This window comes from Heteronotia binoei, chromosome 4, assembly GCF_032191835.1.
Source record: "Heteronotia binoei isolate CCM8104 ecotype False Entrance Well chromosome 4, APGP_CSIRO_Hbin_v1, whole genome shotgun sequence".
Lineage (NCBI taxonomy): Eukaryota > Metazoa > Chordata > Lepidosauria > Squamata > Gekkonidae > Heteronotia > Heteronotia binoei.
The window spans coordinates 136,722,680-136,746,930 of record NC_083226.1 but is presented as its reverse complement, the minus strand read 5'-3'; the positions used below and the strand labels follow the sequence as shown (position 1 = coordinate 136,746,930).

Sequence of the window (24,251 nt, the reverse complement as noted above, 5' to 3'; positions counted from 1 at the left end):
CCTACTACAGCCAGCTGGGAGCCTGCTCATGTTCTGCCTGATACCAGCTGCCTTGGCAAGTAAAAGAATTCCATCTCTTTTACTCAGATTGCTTCTCCCTTCCCTTTCTAGAGTTGTAATTCAATGCAGGTTTCAGCTTCAATTCACATCAGTTGCTATGTTCTATACAGGAGTCTTCTTATTTCAACAAATGTTTTAACATAGGCCCAACAAATATTCAAGATTTAACTACTTACTTTAGGTAAGCCAATGGATTCCATCGCTCTTAGCCACTGTACTGTATTATCTGTATGTCGGAAATGAAGACCTGATCGCTAACGGAGGAAAAAGGAAAGAGAAACATATAGTTATGTTACACAGCTTGACAAATTACATCTAAAACTTTCCCTCATCTATATGAAGTTTTGATCATGATCTAATTTGTGAATAGTTAATCACTAAGCAATTATTTAACAAAAACAAAACTCTTCCACATCAGCTAACTTCTCAGTTAGTCAAGTTAATGATACAAAACCATAGTTTGTTTACTTTTGAAGAGTTTGGGTTTCTTAACATACTAAAGTCAACAAGTTTAATCATAAATGGTTTGAAGGTTCATCTTTAGCCAAAACAGCTTTGAGGAGAAACTTTGACCATATATTTGTTGAAATGTATCAATTAGTAAAAATGAGTCCTTCTTCCCAGTAGAGGAAAATAAGAACATGATAGGGTTTGTAGAATCTTTCGGGCTCAAGTGCCGTGTTCTACTGGAGAAAGTTTTCCTTCCAGACTGAAAACTTTCTCCAGTAGAACACGGCACTCGAGCACGAAAGATTCTACAAACCCTAATGATGTTACCAGCCGTGAAAACCTGGAATCTTTGATAAGAACGTGATAGCCAGCAGAAAGGGAAAATCATTATTGGAAACGAGAAGAGTTGGTTTTCATACCCCGCTTTTCACTACCTGAAGGCGCCTCAGAGTAGCTTACAATCACCTTCCCTTCTCCTCACAACAGACACTCTGTGAGGTAGGCAGGGCTGAAAGAGCTGTGACTGACCCAAGGTCACCCAGCTAGCTTCATGTGGAGGAGTGGGGAATCAAACCTGGTTCTCCAGATTAAAGTCTGCCACTCTTAACCACTACACCAAACTGGCTCTCCAACGACCATGTTACACACTAGTTAGATACAAATCTAAATATGTTTCTGTACCAAAGAGAGAGAGAGGGAGAGAGAGATTCACAATAAAAGCACTGGGTGTTTTAATTTTACAGAGATAATGCTTAGAGTAATTTTAATGTGAAGTGGGTGGAAGGGGGTGTTACAGATTGTCAATTTAGAGTTAACTTGGAAAGTGAACTCTACATGAGCAGGCAATCTTAAAGTTAGCTATCTTTATTTCCTCCTACTACTTGTTGCTTTCTTTCCAGCATATTATGAACTCTGTCACCAAGTCACAGACAGCCCTGTAGAGTTTTCAAGGCAAGAGACATTCAGAGGTGGTTTGCTATTACCTGTTTCTGTATCCAGACCTTGGACTTCCTTGCTGGTCTTTCATCCAAATACTAGCAGAGCTAGTGTTGCCTGACAACTGGTGGGTATGGGGAGGACTTACCAGGAGTAGGAGGGAGGCTCAGTAAACATTGTAGGTGATGTGGTGATGTCACTTCCAGCATATACTGGAAGTGCTGTCGGCATGTCATGATGCCATGGTGATTCTCTGGTAATTGGGTGGAACCTATGATAAAAATAGCTTCTACCATAGAGTTTTTGTCCAAACACCAGAGTGTCACCAATGTGATGATTTCACTTCTGGTACATGTCAGAAGTGATGTTGCTGATGATGTAGCCTGGGCCTCCTTCTGCTCCCTCCGCCCCAGCAGCAGGGAGGGGATCTGGTGGCAGGGGATCTTCTACCCCATTGGCAACCCTAACCAGGGTTAAACCTATTTTAGCTTCTGATATCTACTGGTCTGGGCCATCCAGGTTAGGGCTTATGATCTTTACCCCATTTATAAAAATATTCATAAAATGAAACCCTACTTATTCAGAAATCCTTTGCCCTACTTTTAAATTCATTTCAACCTCAATTAGCAAAAAAAAATGCAGGTCTGAAGAGAATAAAAGAATCATCTCATGATAGTAGATGTCCTTATACTTTTAGAAGTCTCTTGGAGCACTAAGCAGATCAAGTAATGGCCAAGAATTAAAAATGCAAGAGAAAGAAACTTGTAAAAATGTTATAAGACGAAAATTCTGAAATGCATGATGTGCTCAGATGTTGTCAAATCCATGAATACAAAGTCAGGTCACTGGTACTTAACTGCAACTCAATTTCATCAAAAACTAGAATAGATTCTTAAAAGTACCAGTTTCACAGAGATTTCAACAAAGGTTTAAGTTTGTAAGTGCTATTTCTTTGCTAGAGTTGGAGGTCTACAGTTGAAGTCTTTTCAAGTTTTAATTTGCAAAAGGACTCAGTCTGGCATCTCTTTTCAGTGCTGGGAACCAACCACCAGTTATGGGGGGCGGGGGGAGAGGGAATACCTTGTAACGTGTTTGCTCCACATCATAGATCTTCTTGTCTGAGACCAACTTTGGTGCAAAAAACTTTGCTAATTTGGCAAGGTAAACACCATTCCTTAATCCTTCCTCTAGCTCAGTTGTGGGTGGCAGCTCTTCATTTAAACAGACTTCTATCCACCTGCAAATATAAGAGATTAATTATCGAGGGGCAATGCATCTGCTTTTATGTCATACTTGGTAGTATCAGTTTATTTCAACAAAAAGCAATAGTTCCCTTTTAAAATATATGTATATATATTTTATTTACTTTATTTATATCCAGCATTTCTCCCCAGTGAGGACTCAAAATGGCTTACATCATTCTCCTCTTCTCCCATTTTCCTCACAACAGCCCTATGAGGTAGTTAGGTTGAGAGTGTGTGACTGGCCCAAGGTCACCCATCAAACTTCCATGGCAAAGTGGGGATTTGAACCTGAAGTCTTTCAGATCCTACTCTGAGACTCTAATCACTATACCACACTGGGTCTTTGAGTTTTCCCCAGATAACGAAGAAAATCAGCATGTGTTTAATTAGCATACTTTGCAAGTGACTGTTCTATTTAAACAGGATATTTTTGAAGAAATATACAATAAATATACTTAGAGCAAACAAAACTGAATAAACCATTTCTGTTATTATAGTCACTATGGCTATAAAGATTAGTGAAACACACATGTTGTTCAACAACATTATTTCCCCACACGTATAATTTCTGTTGCTTATATATGGATAGCAAGAGCAAGAAAGAAAAGCAGTCTACTTCACACATCAGGTTGCTACAAACTTAGCTATCCCCTGACCGAATTTACTTAAGCAATCTGAATATACCTATCTAGGTGAGGGAACAGAAATGCCACCTGTAACTGGTTTTGCTCTAAGAATCCAAGCGGCATTTCTGTTCCCTCACCAGATAAGTATATTTTGTCATTAATTGTTGTAACTTGTTTTGCTCTAAGAATCCAACAATTAATGACAAAAAAGCAGCAAGTCAGCACCTCTACTCTCAAGTATATATCACAAAAGTATCCCCTCCTCTTTGACTGTAAGAGAAATCAGCCTGTACAGACTTCAGCTGTTTTGGTTCAGCATGTGTTAAACTAGATATGTACATGTATGACCATCTTCTGAATTCATTTCTAGATCCAGTTTCTGGCGTGCCACTGGAAACCACAGTCAATACTGGTTAGCAAAAGCACAATAAAAGCCAAGTGGATTCAGCTTCAGGCAGCAGCATATGCACGACTGGCTCACTGTAGGCTAGAACAGCTGGCAGTCAGCACAGATTATCTGTTCTCCACCACTGCCAAGTTCTGAAGTGGTTGCATGAATTGGCACCCAGTGTTAAAAATCAAGGGAAGTACTTGCCCAATGTTTGGGCAAGAGGCACCTAAAGCAAGAGGCATCAACACCTACAAATATGTGGCATGAAATTACTCTTTTACTTCAGCTCATGAAGTTTATTTAAACACATACTAGAATATAATCTAAACCATGACATCTGATTAAAATGGAAAAATACACACACACCAGATATGACAGATATTCTCTAAAATAAGCAGAAGACAAACAGGAAGGAATTAAGACTTTGTACGGAATGGGCTGAATGTTTTAAATTCAGCTGTACAGAAAGCAGACCGGGGTCTTGCAAAGTTTAAGACCTAATATGCATGGATATTTTGTCTTGCTTTCACCATGCATTTCTTTTTCATCCTGCACTGATTTCCCTCCCTTCAGCACTCAATTCACTTTCCATTCGCTATTTTCTGAGAGTGCTCTTGTGCCACATTTTCCCTTGCTTCACTTCCAAGCCAAAGGTAATTCAAAAGCATATAGAGGCCCTTAGATTCCCCCCTGCCCTTGCCCTGCCTCACGTAGGCCACTCCCACATCCACATCCAGGTCATTCCACCCATTCTGTACCTTCTGCCATTCACTGGTGTTTCCCTCATTGTTTTACATTTAGGTTTTTTTACAGGCTGCATAAGTGTAGTGGTATGAGACTATTGCTAGTCTCAGATCACTGTTAAAAATGAATCCTGGCTGGGCTGCCCTCTCTTGCTGCTCAGTTTAAGCCAGGTGGCGGGAGAAGGCAGTGCAGAGCTGAGCCTGAAGTGAGCCATCAGCTCCCCGTGGACACAGCAAGCCAAGCGAGGCTGCATGCACAGTTTATTATAGAGAATCCAAGCAGTTAAATCTTATAGTCACAGAATAAATAAACTGAAGAAAAAAAGAATGATGCGTACAGCAGGACAGAATCTGAAGTAAAGCTTAAAGGCTTGACTGCTTGGATTCTCTACAGTAGACTGTGCATGTATAATAGGCATAAGACTACCAAAGTAATCTACATAAGACTGCAGTCAACTACTGAAATTAAATCTACTAAAAATACCAGCAATTCTATTTCTATAAATACAAGAATTGAATTCCTTATTCATATCATTGCCATATAACCTAGTGGAACTGATCATGTACACTGCTTCATTAATTTCCTCTTCAAATCTCTTAATCTTCTTGTCCTCTGCCAAAAATAAAATTGCTACCTGGTACGTTTGATGTTAGTGTGGGTTAGGATTTTTTTGGTTTTATGCCACTCAGTTTTTCCCCGCATGCTAGAAAATTTTGTTATCTATTTCAAATGCATATATGTGCTATGGATCCTCCCCCCTCCCCTGTCTCTGGAGAAAATGGCAACCCTAGGATCATTATTTCTATCCACAAGTTTTATTCTTCTGTGAATCAGTCATTTCAAAACACACCTGAAATGGGGAACAGAAATCTGTGCAGAACTTTCCCAGGTCCCATTCCTTGAATCAACAGTCAAACCCATTACTGAGATGAAATGTCTCTCAAAAACTGGGGAAAAATAGAGAGAAGATGCTTTTGGCTTTTGCTCCCATGTTGCGTAATTGGCTGAGTTTACCCACTGTTTACTCTTCTACTGGTGTAATAGAGAGCCAGTTTGGTATAGTAGTTAAGAGGGGCAGGCACTAATCTGGAGAACTGGGTTTAATTCCCCATTCCTCTGCATGAAGCCCTGGGTCAGTCACAGCGCTTTCAGAGCTCTCTCAGCCCACCCACCCTCCCAAAAAGTGTAGTTCACCACAAAAGAAGTAGAACTTAAGGCTGCCAGGCAATCTTTGGCTCTTCTGGCTATATTACACACAATGCCATATGATAATTAATCATTGGCATAATTTTCCTATTCTGAACACCTCAATTGTTGGCAGTCAGACCCCTTCCTCTCACAAAGGGGCAGGTTAGCAATTAGAAAAAGAACACCCTTCATACAATATCACCTCAAAAATAATAAACTTGCAAAAATAATAAACATGCAAAGTCAATCAATTATCGCTTATTCCCAGAATTAAACTTTGTAGGGCTTAAAGGCGCCACCGGACTCAAACTTAGCTCTCACAACTGTTTTTAACTCTTTTATTATCTGTATGCTAATTTGCTGCCATTCACAAGTCTTACCAACTGCTTTAGTCCAACCTTAGCTATACTTATTGCCCAGTTTCTTATGCCTCTTGGGTCTAACTAGCCTTTTATGGCAACTAACCCCTACCACCTATATGTACATTTCTTGAGGAAGTCTGTTTCAATGTATATGAAGAAGTGTACATGCATTCAGTGCACATGAAAGCTTATATCCAAAACTAAACTTTGTTGGTCTTAAAGGTGCCACTGGACATAAAATGTTGTTCTGTTGCTTCAGACCTACCCACACAAATCTAACCTAGAAACAGTTACAAGAGTTGTGTCAAGTTCAAAGGCTTAAGAGGAAAAGTATTTGCCACTGAACATGGAGCTGATGGCTCATATTTTGCCTGAGCATTCACATAGAGGGCATGGTAACTACCAGCTCCTACCATTGAAGACCAGAGCTGTAACAAGTGCAAAGCAAGTTGCCTCGGGAGCACAAAACTGAGGGGGCACAGAAAAGTATATAACGACTAAAACAAATGTCACCTTAATGTTGCTCCTGTTATTTATGTATTTACCTTTTTACCAAAATAAATCTTATGTTATGATAGTACTAGTAATAATGCCTGTTGTGGGGAGAAACACAATGGACGCTAGAAATTTGCTTTGAGTGTCATAGTGGTGGTGGGGCTGGGGAGGGGAGGGAGAGATAGAGGGAGGCAAGGTATGTCAAAGAACGGGAAGCTGTTAAGAAGAGAAATGGAGAAAGTGGGGAAATGTGGGGTAGATTATCAGAGAAGTGGGGAGACTAAGAAAGAAGAGTTGGGGCAAAAGAGATGGGGTGGATTGCTTTCCATCTGCTCCCCTCGCAGCCTCTATCTAAGAAAAGTAGTGTTTTTTCACAGTGAGGACCAAAGCAGCTTACATAATTCTCCTCTCCCTTTTTTTCTGCACACCAACCCTGTGAGGCAGGTTAGGTTAAAAGTGTGTGAGTGGTCTAAAATTACCCAATCAGCTTCCACAGCAAGAAGCTGGATCTGGCAGACCATGCTCTAAAGTGCCAATGCCACATCACACTGGCTGTCATAGGGGAGTGACCTCAGTAAGGTATAATGACTCAGAGCATACCAATTTCTCCAGGGAAACTGATATCTGCTCATCTAAAGAGCAGTTGTAATTCTGAGTGATCCCCAGGTCTTACCTGGAGATTGGCAGCAATGGTTCCACAGGAGGAAATGGCTAGTTTGAGTGATGAAGCCTATGACATTGTACCTGTCTGAGTTCCCTCTCCTCCTCAAACACCACCCTCTCCAGACTCTACCTCTCAAATCTCCAGGAATTTCCTAACCTGGAGTTGGCAACCCTTTCTCCTTCCAAGCCAACTATCTGCTCCTCTGACTTCAGCTTTCCATTTCCACCCCCCTCCCTGCAGTCTCTGCCTAGGAAAAGGACAGTCTTTCTCTTTCTCCACAGTGGGACCAAAGCAGCTTACATCATTTTCCTCTCCCCCTTTTGATCTGCATAACAAACCTGGGAGGTAGATTAGGCTGAAAGTATGTGGGTGGTCCAAAATCACCCAATCAGCTTCCATAGTAGGAATCTGGGCCTGGCAGACCCTGCTCTGTCATGGGCCTGGCAGACCCTGCTCTGTACTGACTGTCATGTCACAGCTGCTGTCATAGGGGGGCTGCTGCTGGACAAGAGCAGTCAGTCAGGCCTAGTTAGTCATGACAGTCAGATGGTATGAAGTCATTCAGAGGGTGCTGCCAGGCCTTGGGTAAGAAACCCCTAGGTGGAGGGAGAAGATCTCCTGGTATCACAACTGAACTCCAGACAAAGGTAAGAGTGATCATATGCACCTCTCAAGCATCATTTTGGGGCAACATGATGTAGTCGGTGGAGTGTTGAACTAGTATGAGGGAGACCAAGGTTTGAATCCCTGTTCTGCTGCGGAAGCTTCCTGGGTGACCTTCAGAACCAAGGGGAAAGAGAATGCTTTTGTAAGCTGGAGTCTACTCTGCTCTGTTCAAATGCTAATACAAAAATGCATTAGAATACAGTTATTAGAATACAATTAGCACGGGACAGAGCAGAGTAGACTCCAGGTTCATTCTACAGAAAAATGTTACTTAACCCTTGCTTTAGAGGAGACCGGTAAAACATCAGGAGAAAGGGGTACATTCCAAGAATCACTAGGATGATTCACACAATTATTTCCTCCTTCACTCCCATGACTTTTACCCCTCCCTCTGCACTAGATTTCTTCATATGTCTGTACTGGCTTATCACTTCCCACTTTACTTCCAAACACTAGGGACAGGGGGTCAGAAGCTTCTCTGGCCTAGTAACTGTAATGGACTTAATTTTGAGGCAGTTTGTCCCAGAGAGGCTAAATCTCACTTTTCTGTATGAAAGGGAGACAATTTTGTATATTTGTACAGGAGGCTAATCTTACTAAACAGTTTAACAAGCTTTCAATTGGCTATAATTATAGACAGCAAGACTTGATAGGGTTGCCAGGTCAGTGTTGGAAAATACCTTTGGGGTTGGAGCTGGAAGAAGGCGGGGTTTGGGGAGTGTCTCAGCATGGTACAATGCCATAGAGTCCACTCTTCAAAGCAGCCATTTTCTCTAGAAGAGTTGATCTCTGCCAGCTGGAGAATAGTTGTCAAAGCAGGAGATCTCCAGGCCCCACCTGGAAGCTGGCAATCCTACTGGATTTGTTGAAAAGTTTAAGTGCACAGCTAAAACCTTGTCATAGAAAAGTGAAGAGATCTTACCAGTCATCTAACTGGCATATGTAGTTAATACCCACACCTGCACTAACAACCTTTAGAAAATGTTTTCAAACAAATGGAACAGGAGTAAACTCATCTTGATTGATGAAATTATAATCATAAGGCCCTCTTCACACCCTTTAACTTTTGTTAAATTAATTCTGTACCTAGAAAATCTAAACACACTTTCTAAAGAAAATACTAAAACTCTTAAGAGGCTTTAGCAAAACACCTGTGTGTTTAGACATGCTCTGGGATAGTTTTGGACTACATATTTCAAAAACCTACTGGAACACACCAGAAATCGTACAAAATATCACCCCCAAAACTGCAAATCTATTATGTTTCTTAAAAAAATAATGCATACATAAAGCAGAAATGCCAGATTGAAACTATGATTATTGTTCAAAGCAAGCTGAACAGTCTTGAGGCAGGAAATGTAAAACCACCAATGTCTGTCTATAAAAGGAGAAAAGTCAATTTTTAGTTCTGAAGCTGGCCACATGAGAATCCAAGATGAGCCAATTATCTCTGGATCTGTCTAGATGCTCAAACTAGACTGCAGAGTTCAGACAAAAGGAAACTAATAATTAATCCCCAAAAGTTCTTCAATCTACAGGAATTGCACCATGAACTGTCAGTAACTATATGATTTACTGGAAAAGGTGAAGGGGGAGCCATCTGATAAAATATTAGGGGTATGTGGAACGCTTGCCTGTCTTGATTTTTTGATGCAAAGTAGCAACTGTGGAGGGCAGAAATGCTTATTTTAAAAATCCTCAAATAAGAGAATGTGCAACTTTTGATGATATTTTCAGTCATCCCCCCCCCCCTTTTAAGACTGTAAGATCTCAAGAATTACCACTGTTTTAGTGTTAGCAGAACCTATGGTTGAGCAATGAAGAAACAAAGAAATACACTTGCTAACAGCAATCTGCAGAATAGAAAGCTGCTATAAATTTTTGCCTTTAAAAATTATATGAAGGAAATAACCCAATTCTCTATTCTTGTTTCCTCTAAAAAAACACTACTAGTCTGAAGAATGAAACTTTTCCAATAATTCCAGCAATACATTTTCTGTAAGTCTGTTCCCAGACACATAAGAGGTACGGTACTATTTCAACAAATGAAACTGTAAAGCTGTGAAATGAGATAGACAGGTTGCTTACCTGTAACTGTAGATCTTCGAGTGGTTATCTGTGCATTCACACTCATGGGATATAGCGCCTGCACCGATCCCCCGAATCGGTACCTAAAAAGCCTACGATTTCTTCGTGCTCGGCACCCGTGAGCATGCACAGGCGTCCCAGTACGCATGCTCACTGGAGCCAGCGCGAGGATCCCGCCAGTTCCTTCTTGACCACTGGAAGCCCCTAACATAGGGAGACCGTCAGCAGTGGGGAAGGAGGGTGGGTAGTGTGAATGCACAGATGACTACTTGAAGATCTACAGTTACAGGTAAGCAACCTGTCTATCTTCTTCGTGGTCTCTGTGATTCACACTCATGGGTGATTAGCAAGCAAGACATACCTGGAGGCGGGAAGACGGTCAACCAGAAGAGACAGCTTGCAGCACCGCAGCTCCCAGACGAGTCCTCTGCTGAGCATGCACATCCAGAGCGTACTGCTTCATGAAAGCATGCAGAGAGGACCATGTGGCGGCCTTGCACACGTCCGTCAGGGAAACGCCTTTCAGGAACGCCACCGATGTCGCCATCGCTCTAGTAGAGTGTCCACGAATGGACCCAGGCAATGGCCTCTTTGCTAGCAAGTAGCACAGTTTAATAGTCTCAATGAGCCATTTTGAAAGCTGCTGAGATGAAATTCTGGAGCCCAAGTTAGGAGCAGCATAAAAAATAAAAAGATGCTGGTCCTGGCGAAAACTCTTAGAACGACTCAACAATAACGCATGTTTAACGTCCAAAGCGTGCCACCGACGTTCCTCATCCGAGGAAGGCGTGGGATAAAACGTGGGTAACCAAACGTCCAACTTAAGGTGAAAGTGGAAAACCACCTTGAGAAGAAAAGAAACATCAGGAGCCAACGACACTCCGGACTCCTAAAAAACTAGATATGGGTAGTCACAATGCATAGCCATGAGCTTCGCTACACAGCGTGCCGATGTGATTGCTACCAAAAAAGCAGTCTTCCAGGACAGAAGCTGTAGAGAACATGTTGCCATTGGCTCGAAGGGATGCCGAGTCAATTTGTCCAACACTAAAGTCAAGTCACACAACTGAGGAGGTGATGGGGGATGCAACCTGAGCAGACCCTTGATGGGGGATGCAACCTGAGCAGACCCTTTAGAAACCTCTTCGAATGAAGGTGCGCAAAAACTGAATGCCCCTCAACAGACTCATGGTACGCTGATATCGCTGAAAAATAAACTTTGACAGAAGAAAAGGAAAGTCCAGCATCCACCAAAGATAACAAAAAAACAAAAATCACCGATAGACCCACCTGTTGGGGTGAGACTGTGGGGTCAGCCAAAAACTGAAGAAACTTCCCCCACTTCCTGTCGTAGGAAGCATGGGTAGACAACTTTCTACTATTTAGAAAGACATGTTGGACTTTGCTGGAGAACTCACAGGACAATAAACCACGCCGTCAACTTCAGATGAGGCACGTTGTGATGGAACACATGACCATCCTGGGCTGACAGAAGGTCCGGCTCTGCCGGAAACTGATAACCCCCCCCCCTCGCTAGTTGAAGCAAGATCGGGAACCAGTTCTGCCAAGGCCACCACGGTGTTACTAGAATGCATCACAGCCTTTCTCTTGCAATTTTGTTGACAACTCTTGTCAGCAGAGGCGGAAACAGATATAGGAACCAATCGTTCCACAGGAACATCAGGCCATCTCCCAATGACTCTGGATCCATTCCCCCCCTGGAACAGAACAGAGGGCACTTCCGATTCCTGGCTGTGGCAAACACATCCACCTGAGGATACTCCCAGAGCTGGAACACAGGTTGAAGGAAGCACCACTGCAACTCCCACTCGTGTGGAGATGCTGCTCCTTTGCCCAACGAGTCCACGTGCATATTGAGCACCCCTGGAAGGTGCGCAGCCTTTACATAGATGCCCTGCTCCAGACACTCCATCCACAGTTCTATTGCTAGCGCACAGAGACGTTGAGACTGTCCCACCCTGCCTGTTGACGTAATAAAGGGCTGTAGTGTTGATCTTCAACAGAGCCACTGCCTTCCCTGCTACTAAGGGACGGAAAGACCGAAGGGTGAAATGAATTGCCAACAGTTCCAGATAGTTTGTGGCAATGAGTCAATTGTGGAGGCCAAGGGCCCCACACACACAGAGAGTCCATGTGAGCACCCCAACCCCACAAAGACACATCCTTGGTGATCGTAACTGTGGTTACAGGTAGATGGAAGGGAGCTCCCTTGATACCCAGGAAGACACCCCTGTACTTATTCCCAAGCCATGCACCCCTGGAATGTGATATTGCAATGTAACCCTAGAATATTAATTGGATACAGCAATGCCCATTTGAATTGGAATGGTCTTTCTTGCACATAAGGGAGACAAATCCAGTTCCTTCTTGACCCAAAGCAGGTCTATAGTGTGGTTCTGGTCCACAAGTCAGAACAACATGATGCTAGCTGAAAGGTTGAGAAGCATCCATCTTTCTGCTCCTGGGAATGAAAATGTTCCGGGCCCAGAGAGACTGGTGGGCCGTGCCATAAAAATTCCTTTTGGCAACCTTTAAAAGTCCTGTTATCAAAGCATAAGGAAATAAGAATGACCCAAGAAACCTCCAACACAAATAAATGGCTTGTGTCTGGTATTCCTCCGAGCAAGACAGCAGAAACACAAAGGTTAGAGGCTAAGTACTCCTCTTGTTGTGAATGTGTGGTATAACCTGTAAACTGATATCACAATATTGACTCTTAACAAAGTTTCTATTTTTCTTTAATTAATTGCTAAGGCCATCAAAGTCAGCCAGTCCCCTGACCACTTGATGGATGCCCATCCATGGTTGACACTAAGGGAGAAATCTATCACTTTTGGGGAGCTTCAAAGGAACCAGTTTTGGGAAAAACAAGGCCATAAAGTCATTTGGCCAGTGTAATTAAAATTCCTGTTGGGGTATGGATCTATGATACGAATGGTCTCTGATTGGATATTACACATATGACACCACGATTTTCCATTGGTGTGACACTCTGCCCCCTCATTGGGTAGGTTAATTGAGTGATGTGATGTAATTTACCCTAGAAAACAGACAACCCAACCTGTCAGGTTAGCTGGTTGCAGAAGAAGAAAAAGGAAGGAAAAAGGGAATCCCTTCATCCTCTCCTTCCTCCACCCCCTTCCTACCCTCACCCCCCCCTTCCTCTCAAGAGAAATCTCCCTCCAGAGGCCTTGTATTTCCTCTGACTGAGCCTACCCTGCAAAGATCTAGGTATTGTATCACCTTCCCCCATCCTGCTTATTCAGCTAACCTCTTTTGTATTCCTCTTGTATGCTTGAAATTGTTTGATTGGGATGTAACTATTTGAAAACTTATGCTATAATAAAATCCATTATTAACCAAAGGATTTTCAGTGGTCTATCTCCGTAGACAAGGACATAGATCCCATGCACCTCACCTCTTGTAGGCCTACCATTTTGAGCTAAGAAATATTAATATTCCCCAATAAAAAGTTGTTTGAGGTGTAACACCCTGACAGATGTTGTCTCTGGATTTCCTCCATTGCAGAGTCCGGAGGATCAAGGGTGGAATTGTGAACCTCTTCCGAGGTGAGTCCCATAACGGCCAAAACTGTCTGAGAAACCACAGTTGAAGACCTCTCATTCTCAATTTTGCAAACAGCAGCACACTTGTAGTCACCGTCATCAGCCCCAGCATCCACTGCAGCTGCTGTGCTGTGCCCCATTTCTGACTTTGGAAAAGATGGATGAGATTGATAATGTCCATCACTCTCTGCTGAGGCAGAAAAGCGCGGTGAAGGCTTGTGTCCAGCAAGGCCCCTATAAACTGAACTGTCCGTGATGGTGTAATATGAGACCTAATGTGTGAAGAAGATGAAGAGTAGTTGCAATATGGCCGGATAGACATTCTTCCGACTCCGCCACAAGGAGCCAGTCGTCGATATATGGAAGGACGACTATGCCCTGCAGCCAGAGATGTGCGGCTACAACTCTCATCATCTTGGTGAACACCCTTGGTGCAGTGCACAGGCCGAATCGAAGGGCTTTGTACTGGAAATGGTTGGAACCTATTGCAAAACGAAGGAAATGCCTGTACGCAGGATGGATACTGACATGGAAGTAGGCATCCTTGAGATCCAGCGTTGCCATCCAGTCCCCTTGGTTGATGAGGGGAAGAATTGTTTGCAGAGTGGACATCCTGAATTTCTGGTACACAATAAACTTGTTCAGATTCCAAAGGTCCATAATTGGTCTCAATCCCCAATCCCGTTTGGGAACCAGGAAACGAGAGTAGAACCCCTCCGTTCTGGCCTCTACTGGGACCACTTTTATTGCTTGCTTCTGCAAGAGGTTGCTCACCTCGGCCAGCAGAGGAGGGGAAGGGGGTGTGGTGACAATCACTGACTGAGTCGGAACCTGAATGAAGTCTATTTTGTATCCTTCTGCTATGATGGAAAGAGCCCTCCTGTCTGTGGAGATGGACTCCCAAGCTGGAAGGTATTGACGAAGGCGGATAGGAGATGAAGGAGGGGCGGCAATGCGTGCTACAGAAAAGTCAAAGGCCCTGCTTCTGTGGGGAGGCACCCTTAGACTTGCCGGTGGCTTGAGATGCAGAAGCAAACCTGTTCTTGTTATTTCCCCTATAGGCAGACCTACTCTCTGGTTGCGAAGAGCGAGGTCTCCACAGCTGTTCGGGGGAGAATTACTGGTAGGACCTCTTAGGCCAAGATTTATGCCATTGTTTGGGCTTGCCAGGCCTAGAGGAGGCAGGAACACCCAAGTTTCTTGAGGTCTTTATACTCTTGTCCATCTCTTGGAGGACACTGTCAGTGGTTGAACTGAAAAGACCTTCACCTTCAAAAGGCAGGTCTTCTACAAAGGCCCTGGTGTCAGGCTGAAAAGCTGTAGACCTTAGCCAAGAGTGACGATGCAGGGAGATGGCAGAAGTGATGGTTTTGGCCGATACATCCACCATGTGCTTTGCTGCAGCCAGTTGTTGCTTGGCCACAGCAAAGCCCTCCTTTTGCAGCTTCTTAAAAGAAGATCGCTTCTCCTCGCTCAAATTAGACAATAGCGGTGTGAGCTGCTCCCAGATAGAGTATTGGTAGCGAGCCATGCACGTGGCATAATTGGAGACCTTCACTCCCAATGCTCCAGCTGAATAAAATTTCCTGCCCGCATTGTCTAATTTCTTGCCCTCCATGTCAGGTGGGGAAGAATGGGTCTTGCGTGCCTTGGATGACGAGGAGACCACCATCGAGTTGGTCTTGGGGTGGGCGAACAAAAACTCAGCACCAGCCTCCTGGACCTGATATATATGGTCCAGTCTCAGGGAAGAAATAGGTGTAGATGCCGGTTTTGTCCAGGGCTCCTTCACCGCCTGGAGGATAACTTTTGTTACAGGAAGGGCCACAGGCGTCGATGTGTCTCTCTGCATTATATCGAAGACCGTGTCATCGATGACTGGCTGCAGTTGAATCACTGTGAGGGAGAGGGAGTGTGCCATCCGCTTCACCAGGTCCCCATAAGACTTCAGATCTTCCGATGGAGATATGGGAAGGTCTTCAGCAATATGCGACTCTGGCAAAGATTCCACTGCCCTGGCAGGATCATTGGTACCGACCTCAGAGTCCAATGACGATGAGTCTCTTCTCACAGAGTGCTCGGAGAGAATCGGAGTCGAAGCTCGCTTGGGTGATCGCAGTGAAACCAACGAGCACGCCTGTACTTCCTCCATCCTCTCTTTGCGTCTCTCAGGAGGGATCGACACCGATGCTGATGCTAGATGCTTGGAGTGACGTGAAAGCCTCGAGAGATGAGAGGCTTCTGACCACTGATCCCATTTGGGGAGGTCACGTAGAGGGTTCCACTGGTATGGTGGGTAAGGGTGGCCATAGGAGCAAGGCCACTGACGTTGATCCCATGGCAGAAGTGGCGGGAAACGTCGAACCATAGCAGCTGGTTCAAGCTCTCTCCGTCCCATAGTCGAACCATAGCAGCTGGTTCAAGCTCTCTCCGTCCCATAGGTGCCAGGGGTTCGTTTGGTGCCGAAGCCTTGATCTCCGATATTGAACCACTGTTGCTCTGATGACGCAATCCCGATCTCGATGAGTGGGTATGCTAAGTCAGGTCTATCTCCTGCTCAGATCCCGACAGGCAGATCGGTTGCAAACCTTTGCTTCTTGACACCAAAGGACTCCTTGGGACGTGGAGACGCCAGGATCTTCCGGGGTGGAGCAGTTTGTGTCGACACCGAAGCATCCCAAGAAGGAGTGCGGGAAAGTCTGTTCTTTCTCCTTCGACTTAGACTTCTTCGGGAGGGACGATCGGGTCCCCGAATCGTCCGGATGTTTCTTGGCCGGAGTCACCACTAACCCTTCAGAGGGTCGTTTCATGGGTTGGCCTCACTCAGTTGGCATATTGGTCTGTACCGGTGACGATGGATCGACCGATGTAACCGTCGAGGCCGGGGTGGCTTCCCCCATCGATACCGACGGGCCCATTGCCATTTTCGGAGGATGAAGAGCCAATTCCACAAGTGCAGCCGATAGCCTTACCGCCCGGTTTTTGCGGGTTTGCTTTGAGAAGCTCAAGCAATGCTGGCATGAATCGACTCGGTGTCCCTCGCCCAGGCACAGTAAGCAGAGGGAGTGATCGTCAGGAGGTGCAATTTTGCTACCACACTTGTGGCAACGTTTAAAAAACCCCCAACACCTTTCCATAGGCACTGGAACCCACAGAGAACGATTTCTGAGGGAATGGGGGGGGGGAATAAAGCCCTGAGGGGCAAGTCCAACAGCAACAGCCTTTTTCCCCCAACAACAATAACTATAACTATTTAATTATTTAACTACTAAGAAAACAACAAACGGGCTATATAACAACAAGAAAAATCCAAAGGATTACAGTACCTACTGGAGCAAACGAAAGGAGATCCTCTCAGTGCGGCGGTCAAAAGGGAACTGGCGGGATCCTCGCGCTGGCTCTGGTGAGCATCCGTACTGGGATGCCTGCGCATGCTTGCTGGTGTCGAGCGTGAAAAAATCCCGGGCTTTTTAGGTACCAATTCTGGGGATCGGCGCAGGCGCTATATCCCATGAGTGTGAAGCACAGAGACCATGAAGAAGATCTGTTCTATAGGTGAGAAACTTTTGAGTGGAGATTGATCCCTAAGCATCAAAGCTATCATGACTGGTTTTGCCACGAACCCATCTACAACTATTGCACTTCGATGACTCCCAGGCTATAACCTGTTTTCCAAAGTAGCAATTATTAATGCAAATACTGTATGAAAACATACATCTCAGTACAACAAATATTTTTTTTAAAAGTGTTACATCGTCATCTGTACCTCCGATCAGAAGAAAAGATTCAGGAAAAGCTTTACAATGTCTAACTTCCTATTAATGAAAACATCCATTGGCAAGATTTATGGTAATTTTGTAGTATCTGCTTTATTGAGAAGTATAAAAGTACAGCACAGTAGAAGCAAAACAGACACTTCAACAGCAGGTACCATATCCACATAGCCCTGTATAATATTCCCAGCATGGGGAATATCCATCCTGAGCTGCACAAGCTGCACTGGCTTCCAGTGGAGTACCGGATCAAGTTTAAGGTTCTGGTGCTGACCTTTAAGGCCCTTAATGGTCTGGTACCCACGTATCTTTAGGATCGCCTCTCCTGGTATGCCCCTGGGAGAGCACTGTGTTCAATAGATCAAAATCTGCTGGTGGTCCCTGGCCTGAGAAACATCTACCTGTCCTCAACCAGAGCCAGGGTGTTTTCTGTCCTGGCTCCAATCTGGTGGAACTGTCTGCTGAATAACACCCATGCCCTGTGGGACCTAGTAATGTTCCATAGGGCCTGTAAAGCAGATATATTCAACCAAATATTTGGTTGAGGACAGCGGCAGTTCCATCTTTCTGGCACTCTCACCACCTGCCTCCCCATAAGGCCAGTGACTAAGAAAAAACAGCATTAGGAAAAAATTTAATGCAACAACAACAATAGTAATGATCATATTTTAGCCACTATCACTACACTCTAGTTTCAGCTAACTCCAGCTAAAACTTTAAATTCAAGGCCAAATAATTGCCCAACTATGTCCAAATTATTGTCCAATGCTCCTGAGTTTAAAAACATCACCTTTCACAGGCTAGAGGAAGATTTCAGGTAATTGGGAAAATACCTCTAATCAATCAAGAACATTAGATTCCTTTATTAAGGCCCTGAACTAATAAGGCAACACTAAGCACAACTATAGTAACACACACATTCACAATTAACTAAGACAGCAAAACTCTTAGCTAACTGCGTTTAACTCTAACTAATAACTTAAAATAAAGTTTAAAACACACCTTTTACTAACTTTCAGCAACATAAAGTTAATTTGGATGTCTGCCCCAAATTTGACAGGGAATATGAATACGAAAATCAATCCATCCAAGCTACTGTTAATCTAAGCCATAGAAGACAAATGTAAGCCACACACCTATAGCCAATGACTATTTCCAGGAGGGAAAGTCTTCAAACAAAATACTCTAAGCCAAGTTTCACTTGAACTCTTCCACCTGATCCAATACAACAGAACACAAGAGAGACTCCTTAGTTTTCCTCCCATTTTTCTGAGTCTTTGCTGCAGTTTCATCTTGGCTATCTCTATTTAGGAAATTTACACGCCGTCTCTCCAGAGACCAGCTTGTTGTGAGACAGATAGAATTTCAGTCTATTAATTTTTTCTCCATGCTTGTAAAAACTTCACCTTCTTTCTTTCAGCACTATTAAAGGGGGGGGGGGGGGCGGCTATTAGAAACAAAAGAAAAGGCCTCCTAATGGTACAGTTAGTATTTTGCACAGATGCACACGTTCACAATCACGGCTTTGAGTGGCCTGAGACAATCCCATTTCACAACAGTATGTTGTACAGTATATATCATGGGGGCTGGTAGGATTTGGGATATTTAGAATTGTTAGAAAGTCTCATCCTAGAGATTTCTGGAAAGACTTCTTTGACCCACAGGATGGTGGACAAACAGATTATAAAACCCCTTGGCTCAGTGGGGGAAAGCCTCTTTGGCTGATTCCAACTAGGAAGAAGGAGCTCTTACATCTTTGCTCCTTCAGATGACCACTGCTGTCATGCGGAAGAGGCTGGTTGCTTGGAACAAAGACACCAAGGTTATGGTAAGCCTTTGGAACACTGTAACTTATAAATTAGCTTGCCTTGGGAGTATGCATGTAGGCATTTCCTTTTTAATAATTATTTTATAATTTTTGATGCTGGAAGTTGCTCTCTGTGCCACATAGACCTTGACCATTCGAACACACTATTTAAAATGGGTTCCAGGGGAAAGGGGGCATTCAGTTGGCCAACTGCTAATCTCCAGCGGTGCAGAGACTTGGATGACTGCTGGTGTCCAGACAGAATAGGACCCACAGGTCAGTTGGGTTGGTCCAACACAGGATATATCCAATTTTTTCCTTAAATGCAGTTGCGTTATTTATTCACAAATGCAAATATTTCAGCCCTTCAGTGATATTGTAACCAATGTTTCCTCTAAGCTATGGAGTCTTGTGAGCAAAAAATCTACTTTGTGAGCTACTGGCATTAAAATTGTGAGCTACTGCATAAATTAGTGTGTTCTGGGGCCATCCTTCCTGAGCAAAGACAAAAAATGTGTGAGCCGAAGGCTAAAAAACCTATGAGCTAGCTCACACTAACTCAGCTTAGAGGGAACACTGATTGTAGCCCAAATAATTGCAATTGTAGCTATGGTTTCTCTTACCTGACAGAGAGACCATGGAATCCCTGATTGACCCATCTCTATACTAATAGTTTATGAGTTACTTTTGGGAAGGGGGGCGAGAAGAAGGAAAAGTGCATAGACATATTCTGAACATAAAGCAGCAAGACATTTAAGTGGTCACTTGACATGCAAGCCCCACTTGTTCCAGCTAACTTCAGATTTGCATGAGGTCCAGAAATATCATAGTGATGTAAGAGACATAGTTCTCTGGCATCCAGCAATGGCAGACATTTTCCAAAGCCAAGGAGAAAATTACATTAGTATGTTAGTCAAAGATTCTTATTGTTCCAAGAGAAAAATAGCAGTGTCATCTGAGATTAAGTTCTATGCTCTTTGCACATAGAACTTTGCAAAATTACTGAAATGCTGATGGCTTGATCATAAGAAGTTGGCCCCAACAAAAGCAAGCTAAGAAGGTCAAACAATACATACAGAGTTCAAGAACCACAAAGAGCACACAACTAGATTCCAGCTACTCTTTGAAATACTCATTTAGAAAGAACATTTTGATGATTTCACATTGCCCATTCATTCCATCCACACACCAGGATAAAAGATTAACCAGAGGGGAAAAAACCACTTTGGAGCAATGTGGACCAAAATCAGAAAAAAGGATTTAATGTGGTAAATAGTGCCAAACAAATTAAATAGTTTTAGTATCTAGCCCATACCAAGATAGGCCCTGTTGTGCTTCTTTGTATTATCAGGAGACTAAAGGCCTCCCACTGTCTACTGAGTCCTAAAACTTTCTGTCCACTTCCTTCAAGCCTGCACCACAACTCCCTGTCCACTAGATTTTCCAAAAGCTTGCCTCAGAGTGGCAAAAGCAACAAAGAGAACCCATGTTAGGAAGGCTCCTGAAAGCATGTGGAGTCGCATGCAAAGTAGCAAAAGATTATGGGAAGGGGTCATTTTGTAGCAAAAGCTTTCCAGGAACTCATCAGCATAACATTTGCACAAATGATTTGCATATGCAACACTCTGACATCACTGGAAGTGTGTCAGAAGGCAATGCCCACTGCTCAGGCTCCACCCCAAAATTTCCAGGTATTTCCCAACTCAGAGCTGACAATCTGGAGAAAAATTACTTCAAAAGCACAAAAAAACCAGCCAATATGTTAAATGATTTCAATATCACAATATCACAAACATTTATCAGAGGGCATGCATGGCCTGTCAAGTTACTTTCGGGGGAAGGAAAGATGGGGGACAGATGACAGGGAGAGACAGAGAAAGGAAGGAGAGGTGAGGGGGGGTGAGAAAGAAAGAGAAAGGAGGGGAGAGAGGCTTCTCAGTCTGCACTCCACACACAGGGAAATTATCTGGCTGCTAAGTTTGCAACAGCAACAAGCTGCTAAGTTTGAAACCAACTCTGGGACTTGCCACTTCTTTCTAGTTTACACCATTTTTCTTTCATGGTTAATTTTATTTTGCATTAATTTAATTGGTCCAGTAAAAGGCCTTACATTGATTTTATTCTTGTTTCTGTAATTTTATTTTTCCAGTAACAAGACGGGCCTTTTTTAGTCTGCCTTTTTCTCATACTGATCATCACAGTGGTTTCCCCCCCCCCCCCCTGCTCCTTTTATTGTTTGTGCATTACCATCTCACATTGCTTCAACAGCTGTCTTCTCAGCTCTGGGTACCCTATGCTGACAGGCACTAGATGCCCTTCCCATCCTATCTCTTGGAGAGAAAGGGCAGCCCACTTCCTCCATAAAGGGAGGAAAAGCCCTCCATCCTCTCTCTTGGGGAACTGAACCTGATTTGTAAGGAAATCTCCAGGAAAATCCTAGAGACTGTCTCCTAGGGTGCAAGAGAAAGAGACCAATCTCTTGGAGAGAAAGGGCAGTCCACTTCCTTCAAAAAGTGTTTCGAGGGGAAAGCCCTCAGTCCTCTTCCCTGGGGAACTGACCTGATTTGTGGGGAAATCTGCAGGGAAGACCTGGAGGCTGGCTCCTTTGCTGAGAGAGACAAAGGGGTGGGAAAAGAAGATACAGAACCCAACAGAAGACTCCCACTCACCCAGTAGCCCAGGATGGTTGAGCAGGCCTTGCGTGGCTGGGAAACTCTCCTGAGACCCCCCCACCTGAAAGGTGAAAGACCTCCCCCTGAGATGTCTGCTCGCTTCGCAAGGTGTAGACTTAAGGCGCCCCTTCCCACACAATGTTGCCTCCGCCAATGCCTGCTTGACAGGGCAGGCCCCAGCCTTGTCTTGCTGTGGTGGCACAATGTACTGGCCTTCTGCAGAAGAGTGCTCCTCCCCCGATGACAAGTGCACCCAGCCAAGCCAAGCAAGGCAAGAAAGATCAGGCCTGCAATGGAGGCCAGAGATCACCCCACCCCCTGCTGCCTCCCTTTGCTCAAGGGCAAGTGCAATCTGCCGAGCAAGGCAAGGAAGGTCGGGCCTAAAATGGAGGCCAGAGATCACACACACCGCCACCGCCCTTCCCTCCAGGGCAAGTGCGCCCTGCTGAGCAAGGCAAGGAAGGTCAGGCCTGCAATGGAGGCCAGAGATCACCCCCGCCCCCCTTCCCTTGAGGGCAAGTTTGTCCAGCTAAGCAAGGCAAGGAAGGCCAGGCCTGCAATAAAGGCCAGAGATCACCCCCCCTGCCTCTGCCCTTCCCTCAAGGGCCAGTGCACTCAGCCAAGAAGGACAAGCGAGGACAAGCCTGCATTGAAGGCCAGAGATCACCAAACCACCCCCCTCCGGCACTGCCCTTCCCTTGAGGGCCAGTACGCCCAGCCAAGCAAGACAAGGAGGGCCAGAGATCTCACACACACACACACACACCGCTGCCTTTCCCTCGAGGGCCAGAGCGCCCAGCCGAGCAAGGCAAGGAAGGCCAGGCCTTCAATGGAGGCCAGAGATTATCCACCCCCTACCACCAGCCTTCCCTTGAGGGCAAGTGAACTCAGCCAAGCAAGGCAAGGAAGGCCAGGCCTGCAATGGAGGCCAGAGATCACCCACCCCCAACCACCACCCTTCCCTTGAGGGCAAGTGACCTCAGCCAAGCAGGGCAAGCGAGGTCAAGGCTTGCCTTTAATGTGAGCTGAAGACCACCCTCCCCCATCCAAAGAAGTCCATCCCTCCTTCCTCACAACTTACTGAGCAGTAGCCAGTCCAGCAGGATTGACAGATATGCAGTAACTTCAAGCAAGGCCTCAACCTCTCCCCTTGCAGGGTTGAGGGGGTGGGGCTAGGTTCCCAAAGAGCCTATATTGCCTTTGAAGAGCTGATACCATAGCCTTTGAAGCTCCAGCTGACTGCAAGAGAAGCAGAGCTGAAGCAAAAAACAGGCACAGAGAATTTCAACATGTGCTGCTGCCTTATAAGGTACTTATAAATAAATACTTTGTTTCTTCTCTCCAGGGACATTGTTCCTGTGTGTTCCTGCTTGAAATGAGCCCTGATTATGGGAAATGTAATTCTGATGGTCCTGGATGCCATCAAGCAAATGAAGCAGGGAAATAACGAGGTCTGCACAGACTTACTGGGTTGAAGCGAGGTTTTTTCTTTATGGTACCATAAGCAGAACGCAGTCGGGCATGGGCCCCCAAAATGACTGCGTTAAAATCATCCTACCTACAGCCCATTTTATTCGCACCCAAAACAAGCAGTCAGGCCGCAGGCTTATCTGATTCAACATTCCCCACTCCCTTGCTCTTCTTCTAGTACTTTTCCATTTCTTATCAGCTCCAGCAAGAAGCTTCTCAAGTAGACCCCTTTGTGTTATCCTAATACACATCTGTGTTTCACACACCCACTGAAGACTGTCTGTGCTTCTAACGAACATTGCATCAGACACCCTCTTTTTGAAGGCAGAAGCATGCTTTCATTCATTATCATAGGGGTATTCATTAATTAATCAGGGGTTCCCCTTCACATACTCAAAGCATGTCTCTATCATCAATGCCAAGGAAATAGTAAACTGTAAAGGAAGAGGGCATCACAGCCAATGTTACGAAGCAGGTACAATAGGAACAAATGAATTATGAACCGCAGGAAGGCTCTTGGTCTAGTTTGACATAGATTTGTAGAGAGGGCAGGGGATCATATTGCAGAAAGTGGTGTTTCAAGCCCTCTTTAAAGCTGGTGTGGTGTAGTGGTCAGAGTGTTGGACTAGGATCATGTGAATCATGTTTGAACCCTCACTTCTACTATGGAAACTTGCTGGGTGGCCTTGGGCTTCTCACAAATTCTTGACATGGCCAACTGCACCTAGGTTGTTATTGGGAGAAAAGTGGGGTATCTATAAATAAATGCAGATGTGTCTTGATTTTGAAGTTTGGTATCAAGGGCAGAACTTGTAGAGGATGTGAAACTACTATTTCCTGCTCTTCCCAATAGCTTCCCAATAACTGGTGTACCTCCTTTGCTCCAGCTTAGCTGCCTGATCACCACCACTGTTTACACACATTCTAATATGCCCCCACAGAATGAGATTATTCTACAAACCTGGAGATTTTCTGAGGTTTGCAAAGCCATTATGTAGGTTTGCCTATCCACCCATGTTCAGACCCTA

General features: G+C 44.5%; 1 protein-coding gene across 2 annotated transcripts in view; it reads right to left on the bottom strand.

The window, feature by feature from the left end:
• The window catches only part of IQGAP2 (IQ motif containing GTPase activating protein 2), a 250,661-nt gene that overhangs the window by 106,269 nt on the left and 120,141 nt on the right, over positions 1–24,251 (bottom strand). For both annotated transcript variants that reach the window (XM_060235836.1, XM_060235837.1), the window contains exons 3-4: positions 2,527–2,683; positions 237–314 (exon numbers count right to left, since the gene is read on the bottom strand). In XM_060235836.1, the coding sequence (XP_060091819.1) occupies positions 237–314; positions 2,527–2,683 (235 nt within the window). The remainder of the gene's footprint in view (positions 1–236; positions 315–2,526; positions 2,684–24,251) is intronic.